The sequence below is a fragment of the Taeniopygia guttata genome, chromosome 8, assembly GCF_048771995.1.
Source record: "Taeniopygia guttata chromosome 8, bTaeGut7.mat, whole genome shotgun sequence".
NCBI lineage: Eukaryota > Metazoa > Chordata > Aves > Passeriformes > Estrildidae > Taeniopygia > Taeniopygia guttata.
In genome coordinates, this window is record NC_133033.1 from 31,819,304 (window position 1) to 31,834,097 (window position 14,794).

The 14,794-nt window shown below is 40.5% G+C and overlaps 1 protein-coding gene across 2 annotated transcripts in view; it reads left to right on the forward strand.

Annotated features, from left to right (window-relative positions):
- The window catches only part of COP1 (COP1 E3 ubiquitin ligase), a 123,854-nt gene that overhangs the window by 52,280 nt on the left and 56,780 nt on the right, over window positions 1-14,794 (forward strand). For both annotated transcript variants that reach the window (XM_002191990.7, XM_012575418.5), the window contains exons 13-14: window positions 7,211-7,319; window positions 9,058-9,139. In XM_002191990.7, the coding sequence (XP_002192026.7) occupies window positions 7,211-7,319; window positions 9,058-9,139 (191 nt within the window). The remainder of the gene's footprint in view (window positions 1-7,210; window positions 7,320-9,057; window positions 9,140-14,794) is intronic.

Below are 14,794 nucleotides of genomic sequence, written 5' to 3' on the forward strand. Positions count from 1 at the left end.
AATGTTAGAACTTCAACTGAAAGAATCCAGTAATAACTTTAAAATCCTAATTCAAAATTTCTGTAAAAGCTCAGAAGTAAATAATACAGGCAATCAAACCCATTCAGTATTATAATACAAGTCTCCAGCATCTCTGTTGAAATAATTTATTTTTATTTGGTACTCTACATTTTAAAAGCAGTAAAGCACCCATGAAAGTGCAAGTAATAAATTTATGTAATAGTCCAGCTTCCATGAAAACAAAATGTTGTGCAACAATATTAAGAATGTTTGTGAGCCTATTTTAGAGCGTAAAAGTCACGCTTTGTTTTGTAGCTGACACATTTCTAAATATAGATCAGTCATTCCTATGTTGCTTGTGCTCATTATTCCCAGAAATTACATAACACTTTTATGAAGGGAGAGATGTAAATGCAGCTGATCCTGGGACTAGATTTCACAGTGGGTAAAAGCATCCTGAAAGTGATTTGTATTGATATGCTGTACTGATTATGAAGCTTGTGTTTGACTGGGCTGGTGAAATGTTCTGCATTTTTACCTGAGTCATAGCTGAGTTTGCACCGTTCAGCTTCATTTTTGTGGAGAGAAGAGCAGAATAATAGGAGAACCATCTTGCAGTCTATTAATACCTTTTGCCTTAATTAGAAGGGGAAAAGCAATGTGTGTTTGGCATTTCTTGGACAACTTGAAAAAAATTTCAAACTTGCTGTTTCAGTTTTGACAGGGGAGCTACCCTGACATTTCTAGTCATTAGGAAAGTTGTTAATTCTCCCTTCTCCCACAGCTGCCAGTGAGGAGAGTCACATTAGTGCCTTCTGTGGTGTTACTCATGTTGGCTTTGTGCTCCAGCCAAGATGCTGCTTGCTTTCAAGATTTTTCTCATTCTCAAATTTCATGCATGTATATATTTTATGTATTTATGACAATGCTAAGTGCACTGTCCTTCAATCCTCTGCCTCAGCAGAGGAGGATCAGGTCTTCTCTCATTTTCTTGCCCTAGTATCTCTCTTTCCTTTGCAGAAATAAATGGTGGGTTTTTTTTTCCCCCATCAGCCTCCCCCAATTATATCAGGCTTCCTTTGACATGTAGGTGCTTTTGGCTTTGACAAATAGAGTTGGTCTGTCAGTCAAACACATCCTTGCTATATCCATTAGCTGTGCTGCCAGTCATCGGTGCCGGGGTCCGCTGGTGCAGCGTCAGGCAGCATAATTGCTTCCTTTTCTGAAGTGGCATAGCTTGAGGGAGAAGTTATAGATGAAGGCTGCAATTTCATTATGGAATATTGCAGTGTGCTAAAAATGTGCCCATATTGTAATAGAAAAATCTAAATAAGTGGAGCCTGCTCTTTGTAAAAAGCCTCAGTTTAAAGCCGTTGATCTTAATTTGGGTGAAAGTGCAGCTTCTCCAGGAGACTTTACCTGTGAGTGCCCCTTCTGATATCAAAGACAAACATATTTCTGCTCTAGAAATGGGTGGTATTTCTCTTCCTGGCAGAGATGCAGGGGTCTGCGTGCAGATGGGATTTGGTGACATGTCTCTCCTGGTTAAATTGATCCTGGTTAACCTTGTTCAGAGCAATGATGCCGGAACATAAATCACTAGCGATGATGTTGGTGACTCAGCTTTCAGAGGAGCACAAGCTCTGATGGGCTTTTATAAAAGCAGACAGGTGACAGCATTCATGAGGACTTGTGTCTGGCCAAGAGCAAGTCTGGCCCGAGCAGCTGCGGGAAGGGAAGCCCGTGCCTGGGCACCAGCCCAGCCCTGCTCTGCCGTGTGCCAGCTGGGTGCCTGCTGAAAGCTTGAGCTTCATGCCAGCAGTAATTGATTGTAGGCTTTCCTGGAGCAGAGCCCTGGTACCAGCTGTAGCTGAGTCTCTTCCTCTTTTCCAACCCCCTTTTTTACACCCACCTGCTTCTTAAATACATTCCTTTTTCATCGTCTGCTAAGCCTTCTTATCCCTATTTTTAAGAACGGGGAGGAAGTCGGTGTGTCGGGTTTCTGGTAAATGTGCATCGCATCCCCTGGGAACAACAGTGGCATAAGCTTCCAGGAAAAACACAAGATGACACATAAATCCTCATAAAAATCCCATTTACAGATTCATAGCTTCAGTACAAGAAACAAATCCTGGCATTGTGTAGTAGCTATAAACAGCACCCTGTGAGCTAATTATGACTTGCTGTGTCCCTAGCTATGGCAGGCACTAATCTGCAGCTCCCCCCTTGTTAGGAGATGGGAAAGGACGAAGAGGAATGGCTAGCAGCAAACCACAGCTCTGCTCTGATTTATTCAAGAGGCAGATTTGTTGTTTTGCCATAGGTCACAGGGGGAGAAAAATAAGGAGATCTAGCATTCAGGTAAAAAATTGGCTTTAGGCCTCGTTAATCTACAGCAGGTGATGTGTGAGTGTGGTTAGGTAAACATGCTTTTGAAATCCATGTTTAGTATTCTGTATGCTCACCACTGTGTGTTTGCAGCATCTGTACTTCAGTGATAGATGTTACCACAAACCTCCAAAATCAGCTGCATCTGTTTAGTCAATTGCAGTAAAAGCAGAGCATCAGTATTCTTTCTTTTTTAGGAGGCTGCTAATAAAGTTTTCATTTTTTGGTGTCAATAAATCAAATGTGTGATTGCTGTATTCTAATAGCACTTCATGGGTGTATTGCTGTCAGCTTTGAAAATGGCAGCCACTTCTTGCTATTAAGTTTAAATTAAGCAAAAGCTTGTCATATAGTCTTTTTCATTGTAAACTCTTTGCAATTTGGAATGTATGAGCTGGTTGTGTTGGATGCCTGTATTTCCAATGCAGAGGATGTTTGACACTAAACAGGTTATAAGGAAATATGCCTTCAACTTGCATTAATTCAAGTTTTTAGAATCAGTGATTCATTTTGCAAGAAGATGAAATTTTTCTCCAGAAGTATTTGTCTTTAACCACACTAGAGGTTTTCTATGACTTGATTAGGAAAAAAGGAGTTATTTTAAAACATTCATCACAGTAATGTAATTCCATATGTCTCTGAAGTATTTGTTTCATGTTGTTATTCACGTGGATGTTCTTTGCAGTAGTAGATCATGCTCTTAAAAACATTTCAGTCCTAAAACTACCAGTCATCAGTTGGCTCATGGTGACAGACTGGGTCTGAAGCACTTGGTGCTAAGAAGCAGATCAGATTACAGGAGTTTGTGCCTTATTTAACTTTAACTTTTTATTTTACTTTCACTGCCAGAGGAGTGGTTGACACTGGGTAGCTTGAGCCTGGATTTGGGACATATCAGCTGTAAAAACACTGTCTCATGAAAGATCAGCATAACTGACAGTGCTAACTGAGCTGGACCACTTGTGTCCCTGAATAAAATGAAGGATGCACATGAATCTTTACAGGGTCAGGGTTTCTTTGTGGCTGGATCAGATGCTGAGGTTAGGAGAGTTTTTCTGAGGTTGGTGATTAGCTTTCAACTACAATTTCTCCAGCTTAATCCCCTAGGAAGGAAAGATATCACAACTTCTGATAAGATAAATCTCTGGGGTGTAACTATCTCTCTGGATTAAAGAACAAAGAAAAAACTGAAAAAAAATACAGCTACTGTACTTAAAATAAGAGATGGCATCACACAACACCTTTTAGTCCAGTGAATTATACATTCTCTCAGCCCTCAGTAGTTATTTTTATATCATATCTCAGAGCCTTCATACTTCAGTTTCTCCTGGATATGGCTGCAGATCATCTAAAGGTTGTCTACAAAAGGTTATTTTTATGAATTTCTGGGGGTTTGATAGTTAATCTGAGGACTATCTAAGCTGCATTTTTGGTTCATGTCACCTTTGACTTTCCTTGCCCTTCTCCAGCTTGCTCCCCCATGCCTTTTTTGAGTTTGTTACTCAATTCGTTACCCATGATAACATCTCAAGGGAACCCAAAAAAATAAATGTCTTTAAAGCTTCAACAAAATTGCCTGTGTTGGGCATGGAAGAAAGATCAGTGTTTCCCTTAAGGCGAGAACATGGCAGTGAGTTCTCAGCCTTCTGCAGGTCTCAGGAAAGCCAAATGGAAGAGAAACATATCCCAGATCCAGGACAACCTTCTTCCTAGTGTGGATTATCACAGATGCCAGAGGATACAACCAAAGGGCTTTTTACAGAGTGACTTTTTACAGGTGCAGAGATTGATAGGACAAGGGGGAGTGGTTTTAAGCTGAAAGAGGAGAGGTTTAGATTACGTGTCAGGAAGCTGTACCAGAGCATGGTACAGCTCAGATTGTCAGAGAAGCTGTGGGTGCCCCATCCCTGGAAGTGTCCAGAGTCAGGCTGGACAGGGCTTAGAGTGACCTGGGGTAGTGGAAGGTGTCCCTGCCTATGGCAGGGGAATGGAACCAGGGAATATTTAAGGTCTCTTCTACCCCAAACTATTCTATGATTTCTGTGAAAGGACAACCCTTGCTAAAAACTGCCTGGAAAGGGACCTCCCCTCTACCTGATCTAACTCTATATTGCACTCTACAAAGGTTATTTTGGAGAATTTAAGTTAGAAAGAAGCTCAGGTATTGCAACATTAAGGGAAAAGCTCCAGTTTCAGACTTTGTACAAAGAGTTGGGTGGGGATGAGGGCAGAATTAAGGCAGAGAGTTGGAACAGAGTTGATTTTGTCTTACTGTGATCCTTTAATCATGTTATCTAAAAATGAAAGATTTATGGGGTGTGTGACTTACAGGGTGTTAATTGAACCACTTAGTGGCTGCAAATCCCTAACCATTTTTCACCTGTCACTTACTGTTTTCCCCTCTAAGTCTATCTATAAATGCTTTCCAAATGAATGTTAACCCCTTGTTTAACACCATCAGGCTGCAGTGGGATCTTTGCTGTGCCAGATCTAATGAACATGCTTTTGGGAACAGAAACCATGTTTTTCTCCCTCTGTACCATCAGTGAAGTATTTTGTATCTATCACATCTTGAACAGAACTGTTAAACTCTTGTTCTTTACATCTTTCTACTTACTTGGTAATTCTTAATTATCATTGTCTGAGGTGATTTCTTTTTTGACAAGATGTGGTTATGTGATTATCCTTTTCATACTTTAGCTGTAACATTTATCCTCTAACCACACAAAGTGCCACCAGCACATCAGCCTTCCTCTAGGACCCTTTTCACTTGCTGATGTTGTCTGATGTCCTCTCAAAGCCATCCAGATGGGAGATTGCCTTCTAAGATACGGCTCTGGGTTGTATTCTTTCTGCTTGTACATGATGGCTTCACTTACAGATTATTTTCCTTTTTCTTTAAGCTTCTTGAAGCTCTGACTTGAGAGGAGATAATCTGGTTGGGAGAACAGGTTTGAACTGATAAAGGTCTCTGTGGTGTGGTATCCACCTCCCTGCCATTGCCTGGAGACTGCTCCCAGCCCACAGCTCAGTGTGGTGTAGCTCTAGGCCTCTGAACTGGTTTTGCATCCATCAGGGACTGCTCCACCTGAAAACATGGCTCCAGATGCCAGGTGTGGTTATCTCTGGGCTGCTGCAACCTTCACCTCATGCTCCTGGTGGGCAGTGCTGCCAGCTTCATTTGGAACTCAGGCAGTCACTTCAGCTTCTCGGAATAAGGCTTGTAGTAAATCATAGGCTGTCAAGAGCTGCTTTTCTATGTGGGTACCTAATGGAAGTAAAACTGAAATAATGATGGCTCCTTGATGGTGCATTTGTGGACAGCTCTCATGCCTACAAGTGTTAGGGACACTTAACATTTTCTCATTAATGACATATCATGGAAGAGGTGAAGCCAGGGAAATCATTACATGAGCTGTAGCACTGCTGCCACCATCTTAGCAGCTGGTGGTTAAAAATGGTGACTTATATTGGATAAATTAAATTTTTAAGTTTCTGAATGTAAAGTTTAAAAAACAAGGAATGCTGTTAAGTTTCAGCATAGTCAGGAGCAGAATGCTGCTTGCTGTTACTTAACTAACGGAAAAATAAATGTTTTACTACCATGAGAAAGGAAAAGGATTTTTCCTCTTCTCTGTGTAAATGATTAAGGAAAACACAATGCAGGTGTATAGTGGAACCAAGAATTTAGCAAGGTACGATACTCCTAAATCAGTAGCTATGTATCTACATCATATTTCAATGTGTAGTTGCCCTGATCAAAGCAGTACTAAGAAGTTACAGAATTGTGGACTTCTGGTTTATATTGTTGGTTAAAGCTTGGCCCCAAGGCAACTTTGATCTAGTTATCTGTGTCGGAGCTGCTCAAGGACCTGCATGAATGGGATCTGTCAGTTCAGCTTCTGCTGCCTGCAGCACAGTTGATACCTACTGGCATGTTTCTTTGCCAGATGGTCCAAAAATTGGTGTACAAGTATTACAAATTTTCTTACCTCTGTCACATTTTTTGGGAGTCAGAGTGGAGGCATAGTGCCAGAATGCTGCGAGTGTGACTTGGCAGTGTTGCTGCTCTTGTTTTCTCTGCTGATCGTTGGAGTTTGCCAGTGGAATCATCATTTAGTTTTGCACAGCCCCTCAGTTCAGCTTGAAATAAAAACCTGTGTGATATATTTTCCAGTTCTTGATCAAAAACATTTCCTAAAATATTCATAGCAAACAAACTGCTGTTTTGTCCTGGATATGAAGCCATTATTAGCATTTATGGAAACTGGAAGTAGTTTGTCTGAAGTCAAACTTTCATGTGCACATAGGTACACATATACAATATGTGTGCTGCAGGAGAGGTTGATTTACTGTCCATGCATCTATGCATTTTACATATACAGCTATTCTTAGGTAAGTAGTTATCTTTATGGTATAATAATCATTTGGTTATGGTAATAATAACAATAGCATCTATTGGTAAGAGGTTAAGGAGTCAAACCTTGAGCTCTCTGAGAATTTGTGGAGTATTCAAATAGAAAAAAAACCAAAATGTTTGAAATAATTGCATTTTTAAAAAACTCTAGACCCTAGTACTTTGTACCAAGGGGGAAATGTCTCTTCAGCGAATAAAGTTTTGGTTTTAGTTTGTGGAATAAGGGTTGTTCTATTTCTGATGGGTTTTGGTTTTTTTTCCCAAAGTTGCATGTTTCAGTGGGGTAGTTTGATCAAGGTGCTGTGTGCTTTGCAAAGATACTCATTGCCAAATGTATTGCAAGAGTGATTTTTGCGTTGTGCATTGTTTTACTGTAAAGACTGACCAGGGCTTGCTCTTTTTAAGCTGTATCAGCTGGAGTAGTTACCACAAGAACCTGCTAGCCAGCAGTGACTATGAAGGCACCGTCATCCTTTGGGATGGATTTACAGGACAGAGATCCAAGGTCTACCAGGTAACACAACCAACAAGGAACATTTCCTGTTGCATGCACTGTGCTGGGAGAGCAGCACCGAGTCTGAGGATCTGCTCCTAGTCCAGCAAAAGGCTTTTCTGTTCCACATGGTGAAATGGTATTCCTCCTGTTTGGTAAATGCCTCTCATCTGCACGGCTTTATTGAGCTGTAGTCCTCCAGGGGAGGCAGCTCTGTCTCCCTGTCACGCTTGTGAGGCAGTTGATGTTTTCTTGCTGCTGCTTTTGAGCAGGGAATATGCACAGGGTGAAATCAGTTCCTGCAACTGATCGCCTTTCTTTAGAAGCCCCTGTCTCTCCATACCTGTTCCACTTCAGTCGTTGTCAAAAGCCTTTTGTACAATTCTGCAGTGATTGCCAGTGCAGATGCTCGTGAAGCAGAAGTGCAAAATGCAGCCTTGAGTGGTGAGGCTGGGAGAAGGGAGCACAAGGCAGAACAAGGCAGTTCCTTCCCCACGCAGCGCGCTCAGCTCCACAGCGAGACCTGCGCCAGGAGAAGTTTCTGGCATTTGTTTCTTTGTGAAACTCAAACGTTGTGTTTCTGTCTAATGGCTTCTGAGGAGCTCGTGGTCAGAACAAGGAGGTCGGAAGAGGGCTGTTGTGTTTGGGAAGAGGCTGGAAGTGCTGCAGGCTGTTGTGTAGGTAGCATAGTCCATTTGAAACTGGTCAATAATAATGAATGGACTACAAGCTCATTGGCAGTTCAACATAAGTTTTAGTTCCTATTTAGGCCACTGTTTACCTTCTCATTGTTTTCTAGTCATTTTATAATGCTTGTTTTCACTAATCCTTTGCATATCTCAATGAAAGATAAATTATACTGGACAGGATAAATCTAGTCTGTTTTTCTCTCAAATACATTTTGCATTTCTTATGAGGCTGAATAATGAATCTAGAGATGACCAGCTGTTGCTTATGTTAAAACAAACTCATTCTGCTTCCTATCAGATTACTTGAATTTTTTTATTTGGATTTGCATAGAGGCATTGACATGTGCTTTGCTTGTACTGAAACCTTGTAGTGACTTCATCCTTGTGAGCTTTTTGTCTTGTAAACCTGTATGAAGGCTTTACACAAAGGGTTTGACTGAATTTCAGATTTTATTCAATCTAATGTTCTGTTTTCACGTGGGATGGATAGCATAGCAATTACAACTCTTCTGTGTTTTGAGGAAGTGTGCAGTTTTTAATAATATTTATTTGAGTGGTAAAACAGAGGATTAGACACCAGGAGATTTACTTAATAGCTCAGCAGGAAGGTGAGGATTTCCTGGACTTTCAGAGAGGAGGTGTTTGAAATTAGTAATGAGCATCTTGTCAGTATTGGGAGATACTTAAAAATTGCTTATTAATATTGAAAGATAACTACAATCTAGGATAAGCAGCAACTCATGGTAGAACCACAGCAAGTCAAATAATGCTGCAAAACCAGGTTTTAATGTGTATATCCTGAATTTTTTTTTTCTTTGTGAGTAAAAATGAAATCAGTTTCAATTTTTAAAAAACCATTCTAGTGTTTTCTGCTTTCCTGGCATGTCTAGCATATTGATAGGGTAGGTCTTATGAGGAGAAAAGATATTTTTTGAAGAACTGCTAAACATAGTAAGCTTCTCTCTTGAGATCCCTGCTGACAACTTATACCAAATATGTGTGTTTTCCTTTACTGTTTTATTATATTACAACTCACTACCTTGCAATATTGTTCTTGTTTCTCTCAACAGGAGCATGAGAAAAGGTGCTGGAGTGTTGACTTTAACTTGATGGACCCTAAGTTATTGGCTTCAGGCTCTGATGATGCCAAAGGTACTATTTTATTTCAGTCTCTGTTTAGAAGACAGGCTGTGTATATTCCATTGGAAGAACAAAAATGCGCTGTTTCAAGTAGCTGATTCCTCAGCTGCCTTCAGTATTGTGATTGCTGTGGTAATGTGGCAATGCATTACTGAGCCATTTGGATCTTGGAGAAGGAGGGGCTTTGTTTGGATTAACATCTCTTGCTTCACATTTTTTTGTGTAATGAACCTTCAGCTAACATTCTCCTGGAACTTCAGACAAACAAAAATGTGTTTTAACATTAGTTAAACTTGTTGAGTTAAAGCCTCAGGGCCTTTCAAAAGAACAGCATGTATTTATATTTCAAAAACAAGGCTGTCAGTAAAACAGCAGCAGTTTAAAAATGCCTGCTGCTCTTTTACCTGTAGCTCTGCATGTTAAAGACTGTGTTTCTTGGAGCTTTAAGGAGTTGGATGTGGATTGAGTAGGAATACTGGGAGCAGCTCTCGGCCTTCCACACTCCAAAATCCATTTGACAAAGCACTTTTGGAGAACCCTTAGGCCAAGCCCTTTACCACATGGTGGTAAAAAATGTTCCCTTTCTGAGAAGATATGGGAAGCTCCTAAAGAAGAGGATGGCACTAAGGGAGGTGTAGTATTCTTCATCCCTAATTAATGACAGTTTTATCTGAAATATTTACAGTATCAAATTGTGAGAAACAACTGCTCACTTTGAAAATTTAAATTTAATAACATTTAAGTTTAATAAACCCTTGACAACAATACAACAAAAGAACTACATAAGGAAGAATTCTCAGCACTGGGAAGTGCCCTCATTGGTACCACGTGGCCAGTTCGTCTTCAAGATGGATGCTCAGTCTTTTATACCCCTTGGGGGATGCATCAGCCAACCCTGGCCCTTCCCAAAGTCTGTCAGTCAGCTCTTCTTTGCCATTTATTAGTGAAGATTGCTTTCTTGTAACTGGATTGGAGATCAAGTGTTGCCATGCTGCACCCTCTAAGCAACAAGTTTTTCCATTCCCAACTGCCCCATGGAAGGGGCACATGTGCACACCTTCTTTCTACCTGTCCTAGAATCCCAGGCTGTCTGATGGCAACAATGCAGAGGGGAGGAAAGGGGAACTATGGGAAAAACAGAGGATATCTAAACTATAATAACGTAACTATTCATCACTAAAGCTTTTCTTAATATACACACAATAGTCATCCCTTAATTGCGAGAGCAAATCATCTCATTATCCATCTGTAGCAATAGGAGCAGCTCTCAGCCTTCCACACTCCAAGATCCATTTGACAAAGCACTTTTGGAGAACCCTTAGGCCAAGCTCTTTACCATGTGGTGGTTAAAATATTCCTTTTCTGAGATTATATGAGAAGCTCCTAAAGAAGAGGATAGCACTGAGGGAGGTGTAGTATTCTTCATCCCTAATTAATGACAGTTTTATCTGTAATATTTACAGTATCAACTGTAACAGCAAGAGCTTAAAAGTTCCTTTCCTAAGCAGTGGGGGTCACTTCTCCCAGATGGGCTGATAGAGCTCTGGACAGAGCTCTTCATGATTTACTTTGAAATTTTTCATAAGTGCTAAACTTTGTAGGCTGCTCCCCCCTTCCAAAAAGCTTCTAAATGCTGTTCTAAAATAAACTAATGGTCCTCAATTACATTTGGCAATAATAGAATCATAGAATGGTTTGGGTTGGAAAGGACCTAAAAGCTCATTTTTTTCCAGCCTCTGCTGTGGGCAGGGACACCTTCCACTATCCCAGGCTGCTCCAAGCCCTGTCCTGGCCTTGGACACTTCCAGGATGGGGCAGCCACAGCTTCTCTGGGCACCCTGTGCCAAGGCCTCAGCACCCTCACAGGGAAGAATTACTTCCCCATAGCTCATCTCACTTTTCCTTCTGGCAGGATGAAGCCATTCCCCATGTCCTGTCAATTACAGTTCCCAAAGCTGGTAATTCCATTTACAAAATTTTAAAGATTATGTTATATTTAAGGTGAGTTTAAAATGTTTTCATACACTTCCCCTTCCTTTTCTGGTGGAAGACAGCTATGTTTTCTGTGTGCTTAAATGCAGCAGGACTGAATATTCACCTTGTAAGTTAATAGCCTCTTCATCAATGCTCCCCACTCTTGCCATGCATATAAAAAGCTAATCTGCCAGGTAGATCTGCATTTATTAGCATGTTAACAAGGTGTCCAGTTTTGCAAAGCCCAGCTGCAAGCAGAGCTTCTGTCTTCAGTTTGACTGTTCACTTCTTCAGTAATTGTCTCTAAAAGTGTACTGTTTACTTAGAAATTATTGTAATAAAGCCTGCAGATCCACATAACCTGCATTTCAATTCACAAAGGTCTTTTGAAGGTGTTATTGGGGTTTTGGTGGATAAAACTGGTCTGGAACATTTTATCCTTTATTTTTACTATGATTTGCCTGTGATTTACATATATAAAAAGCCCTTTAGAGACAAATGGAGTGTAAGCACAGATTTCAGAAGTTTTTGAGGTACAGATCAATAGCAGCAAAATGTCCACATTAATGTTGTGGTGTCCATCTTCCATTTTGTGATCACACTGAAAGAATTAAATGTTAGGTAACACTCATGGCACGTGTCTTAATTCAAACCTGCCTAATTTAAAATATTTTCTTTCTGTTTATGTTTGTGACTGTTTGGTCGAGTTCTGGTCAGTTTTAATACACAATAACACATGTCTGGCCAGGTAGAGTGTCTGGCAGGGAAGATCTTTTATCTACTTTTCCTGTCCTCTTTGATTTCTCTGCTCCTTTGAGGCCACACCAGGCGTGCAGGAGCTAATCTCATCTTTCTTCCCCCACAAAGCACAAGTATCACAGTTCCCTGTCAAGTGGTCAGGACAAGGCAGCAAAAAAAGGGACAGCTTTGCCAGTTCTTGCTGCTTGCCTGTGTATCTGCCTGTCTCTCCTTGGTCTTTTCAAGTCAGCAGCTAATTCTGAAAGTAGATGTGTGTTGGAGAAGGTGCTTATGAATGAAAAATCCTGTGCTTTTCAGCTCTCTCTGCCAGGGCTCAGGCACTGCGAAGTGGATGCTAACAGTGCTGTTAGGCAGAAAATTATTCTCCTATTATTAGAAGCAGCATCCTTAGGCCCCAGGTTCTTGCATTGTCTGTCTTGTGAGATGAAAATAATCCAGAATATGCTTATCTGTGGAAGATCTTCCTACTTTCATAGCAGATAATGACAGCATAAAAGCATTATTGTACTCTAGAATAACTACTGTGTGTACAAACCCTTCACTTTTATCTACAGTTGTTATGCACTCTCTTTTTCAAGGGGCAAAGGTATTTGTGTATGCCTATAGGGACCCAAAGGTATACTCTAACTAGGCAGCAGTGAGCAAAATTGGTGTTTACTTGTTCTACAAGGAGCTTGGGGAGTAGGCACAGCCTTAATTTCAATTCTTTTATGCACATAATAATGGCAGGAACCGTGATACTCATGTAAGTAGGAAAGGGTGAATTTCTGCTCTTGGAGAAGAAAAGAAGAATTTTGTGAAGGCAAAATGATGACCTCAAAGTACCAGGACAGGGCTAGAGCTAAGGCACTTAGCTAATGAGTTATAGCTGTCTATTCTGCATTGGGGGTGGATTTTTATGGCCATGGTAAAGTTAGCATATGAGGGACAGTGAAATATTTTGTGATGCTCTGTGGGTAGAATTTGTCTTCACTGGGGTAGGTGTATTTTTTGGGGCGATCAAAATGTTTCTCTGGTCTGTTTGCTTTTGAGACTGAAGAATATAGAAGAAGCACTGATAAATTCAAATCAAGAAAGAGTCCTGGTTTTACATCTGTAGTTCCTTCATTATTCCTGGCTTAAAATTGAGAGGTAGGATAGAACAGGAGCACCTGAGAGCTCTGAGTTTGTAGCAATAGTTACTTTTCATTGTCTCATGGCAAGGAAGAATGCAGGCATGTGTCTCATTACATCTAAGGAAAGTAATTTCCATGCTGCCTCATTAAACGAGACCCTTGTGCTAGTCCTGCAGCTATTTTTTTATGGTGACCCTTAATTCAGCAAGGCAACACAGATATGCAAAGTTGGTTTCATTAAAAAATAAAAAAAGAAAAGCCTTCTATAGAGGGGAAATGGCTTGAGAACTGTAGCTCAGTCTGCTCCACCAACTCCCACAGGATTGTTTGGTACTTCCTTTTCATTGATTTTTAATTCCTTCAGCTTCTGTTGACTTGAGGTGCAGGTATTTATTGCTTTCAAAATATCAAGTTGAACCTTCAGTTTGGTCATTTTTATGGCTAAAAATTCAGTAATTTTCTGGAGATTTGTGGGGTTGTTAGATTGATTTAGTGGAAGTGCCTTGGAGAAACCAAGATGATGTTGATAGTTCTAATATTGCCAATGAAGTCTGTGCCTTAAGCAAGGAGTGCAGTCACTGCCTACTGACAGTCATCAGCTTACACCACCTTCCTGACCCCTGCACAAGGCAGTGCATCCAAAATTTTGCCTAGCAGGACAATTCAGCAACTTTTTCCTTTCCTGGGATTCTGCTAATCTCTGCAGATGAAATTTCTGGTAGCAAGATCCTATTCCTGGCTTAGAGCTTTTCTGGAGTAGCAGCAGATGAGCAGATAAGAATTCACAAGTGACAGGCTGGATGAAACAGCCTTACTCTGTGTACCAACTGTGAACATCAACCTTCAGCTATTGTAGTACAGGCTTTTGCCTCTTTTAGTCAGTGTTTAGACACAGAACTGATACATGGAAAATTAATTTATGAACTTACACATTTGGTGTAAAGCTCCAACTAAAAAAAAAATCTTGAAAAGACCTAAAGATTTGAAACTGAAAAGGCTGTTCTGGAGGCATATTTTTAATACTTTAGTGAGGGGTAGGTATTTGGCGACATAAAGATGTCTCTCAGCAGCTGCAAAATGAGAGAAAATATGCTTTGAGAGCATGTGTTTCAGAAATAGCCAACCTCAGATGGTTGCTTATCTCATCAACACAATTCTAGATGTTACCAAGACATCTGTGTTGGATAATTACTGCCTCAACCACAGCAAAACCAATGAAAGCTACAGCAAATAAACTCTACCCTTATGAATTATGCTTTATTAACCTGTCAGTTCTTTTTAAAAAGTAATGGGCAGTTCTAGGTAAAACTTGACATGTTTCATTATGTGTTGTTATGTGTCCCATCTATCCTTTTTATGGTGCTGACTAAGATATAATTGGAGCCCGGTGTATCTCACAGCAGTTAGATCACAGAAATTGCAGGCTCTAATCTGTGCCTGTCAGTTGTAACGAATATTATGATGACTTTGAGCACATGGATTGTCTCTTCACCAGATTAAATGGCTCAGCTTATGACCTGCAAGCTTGAATGAAAAAAGGAGCCAAGCTGAAACAGAGCCCTCAATTAGCTTTTGATACAGAGCTGGGACCAGATGTCCATTTGTTGGGGGTGGGGGGGTCAAGGAAAGATTGCTTTAGATGCAGCTTTAAGTACCTGGGTGGAAAGCTGCAAAGAAAGCCTGTGTTGTTTTAATACTAGATTTTGGCTGAGTATTGCTCTGAACTTAAGATCATGCACCCCATGCCACACTCCTCAAGTTGAATGGTGTTGTCTGCTGACACTGTTCTGTCATAAACAGGTTTTATTTGCTTCTTATC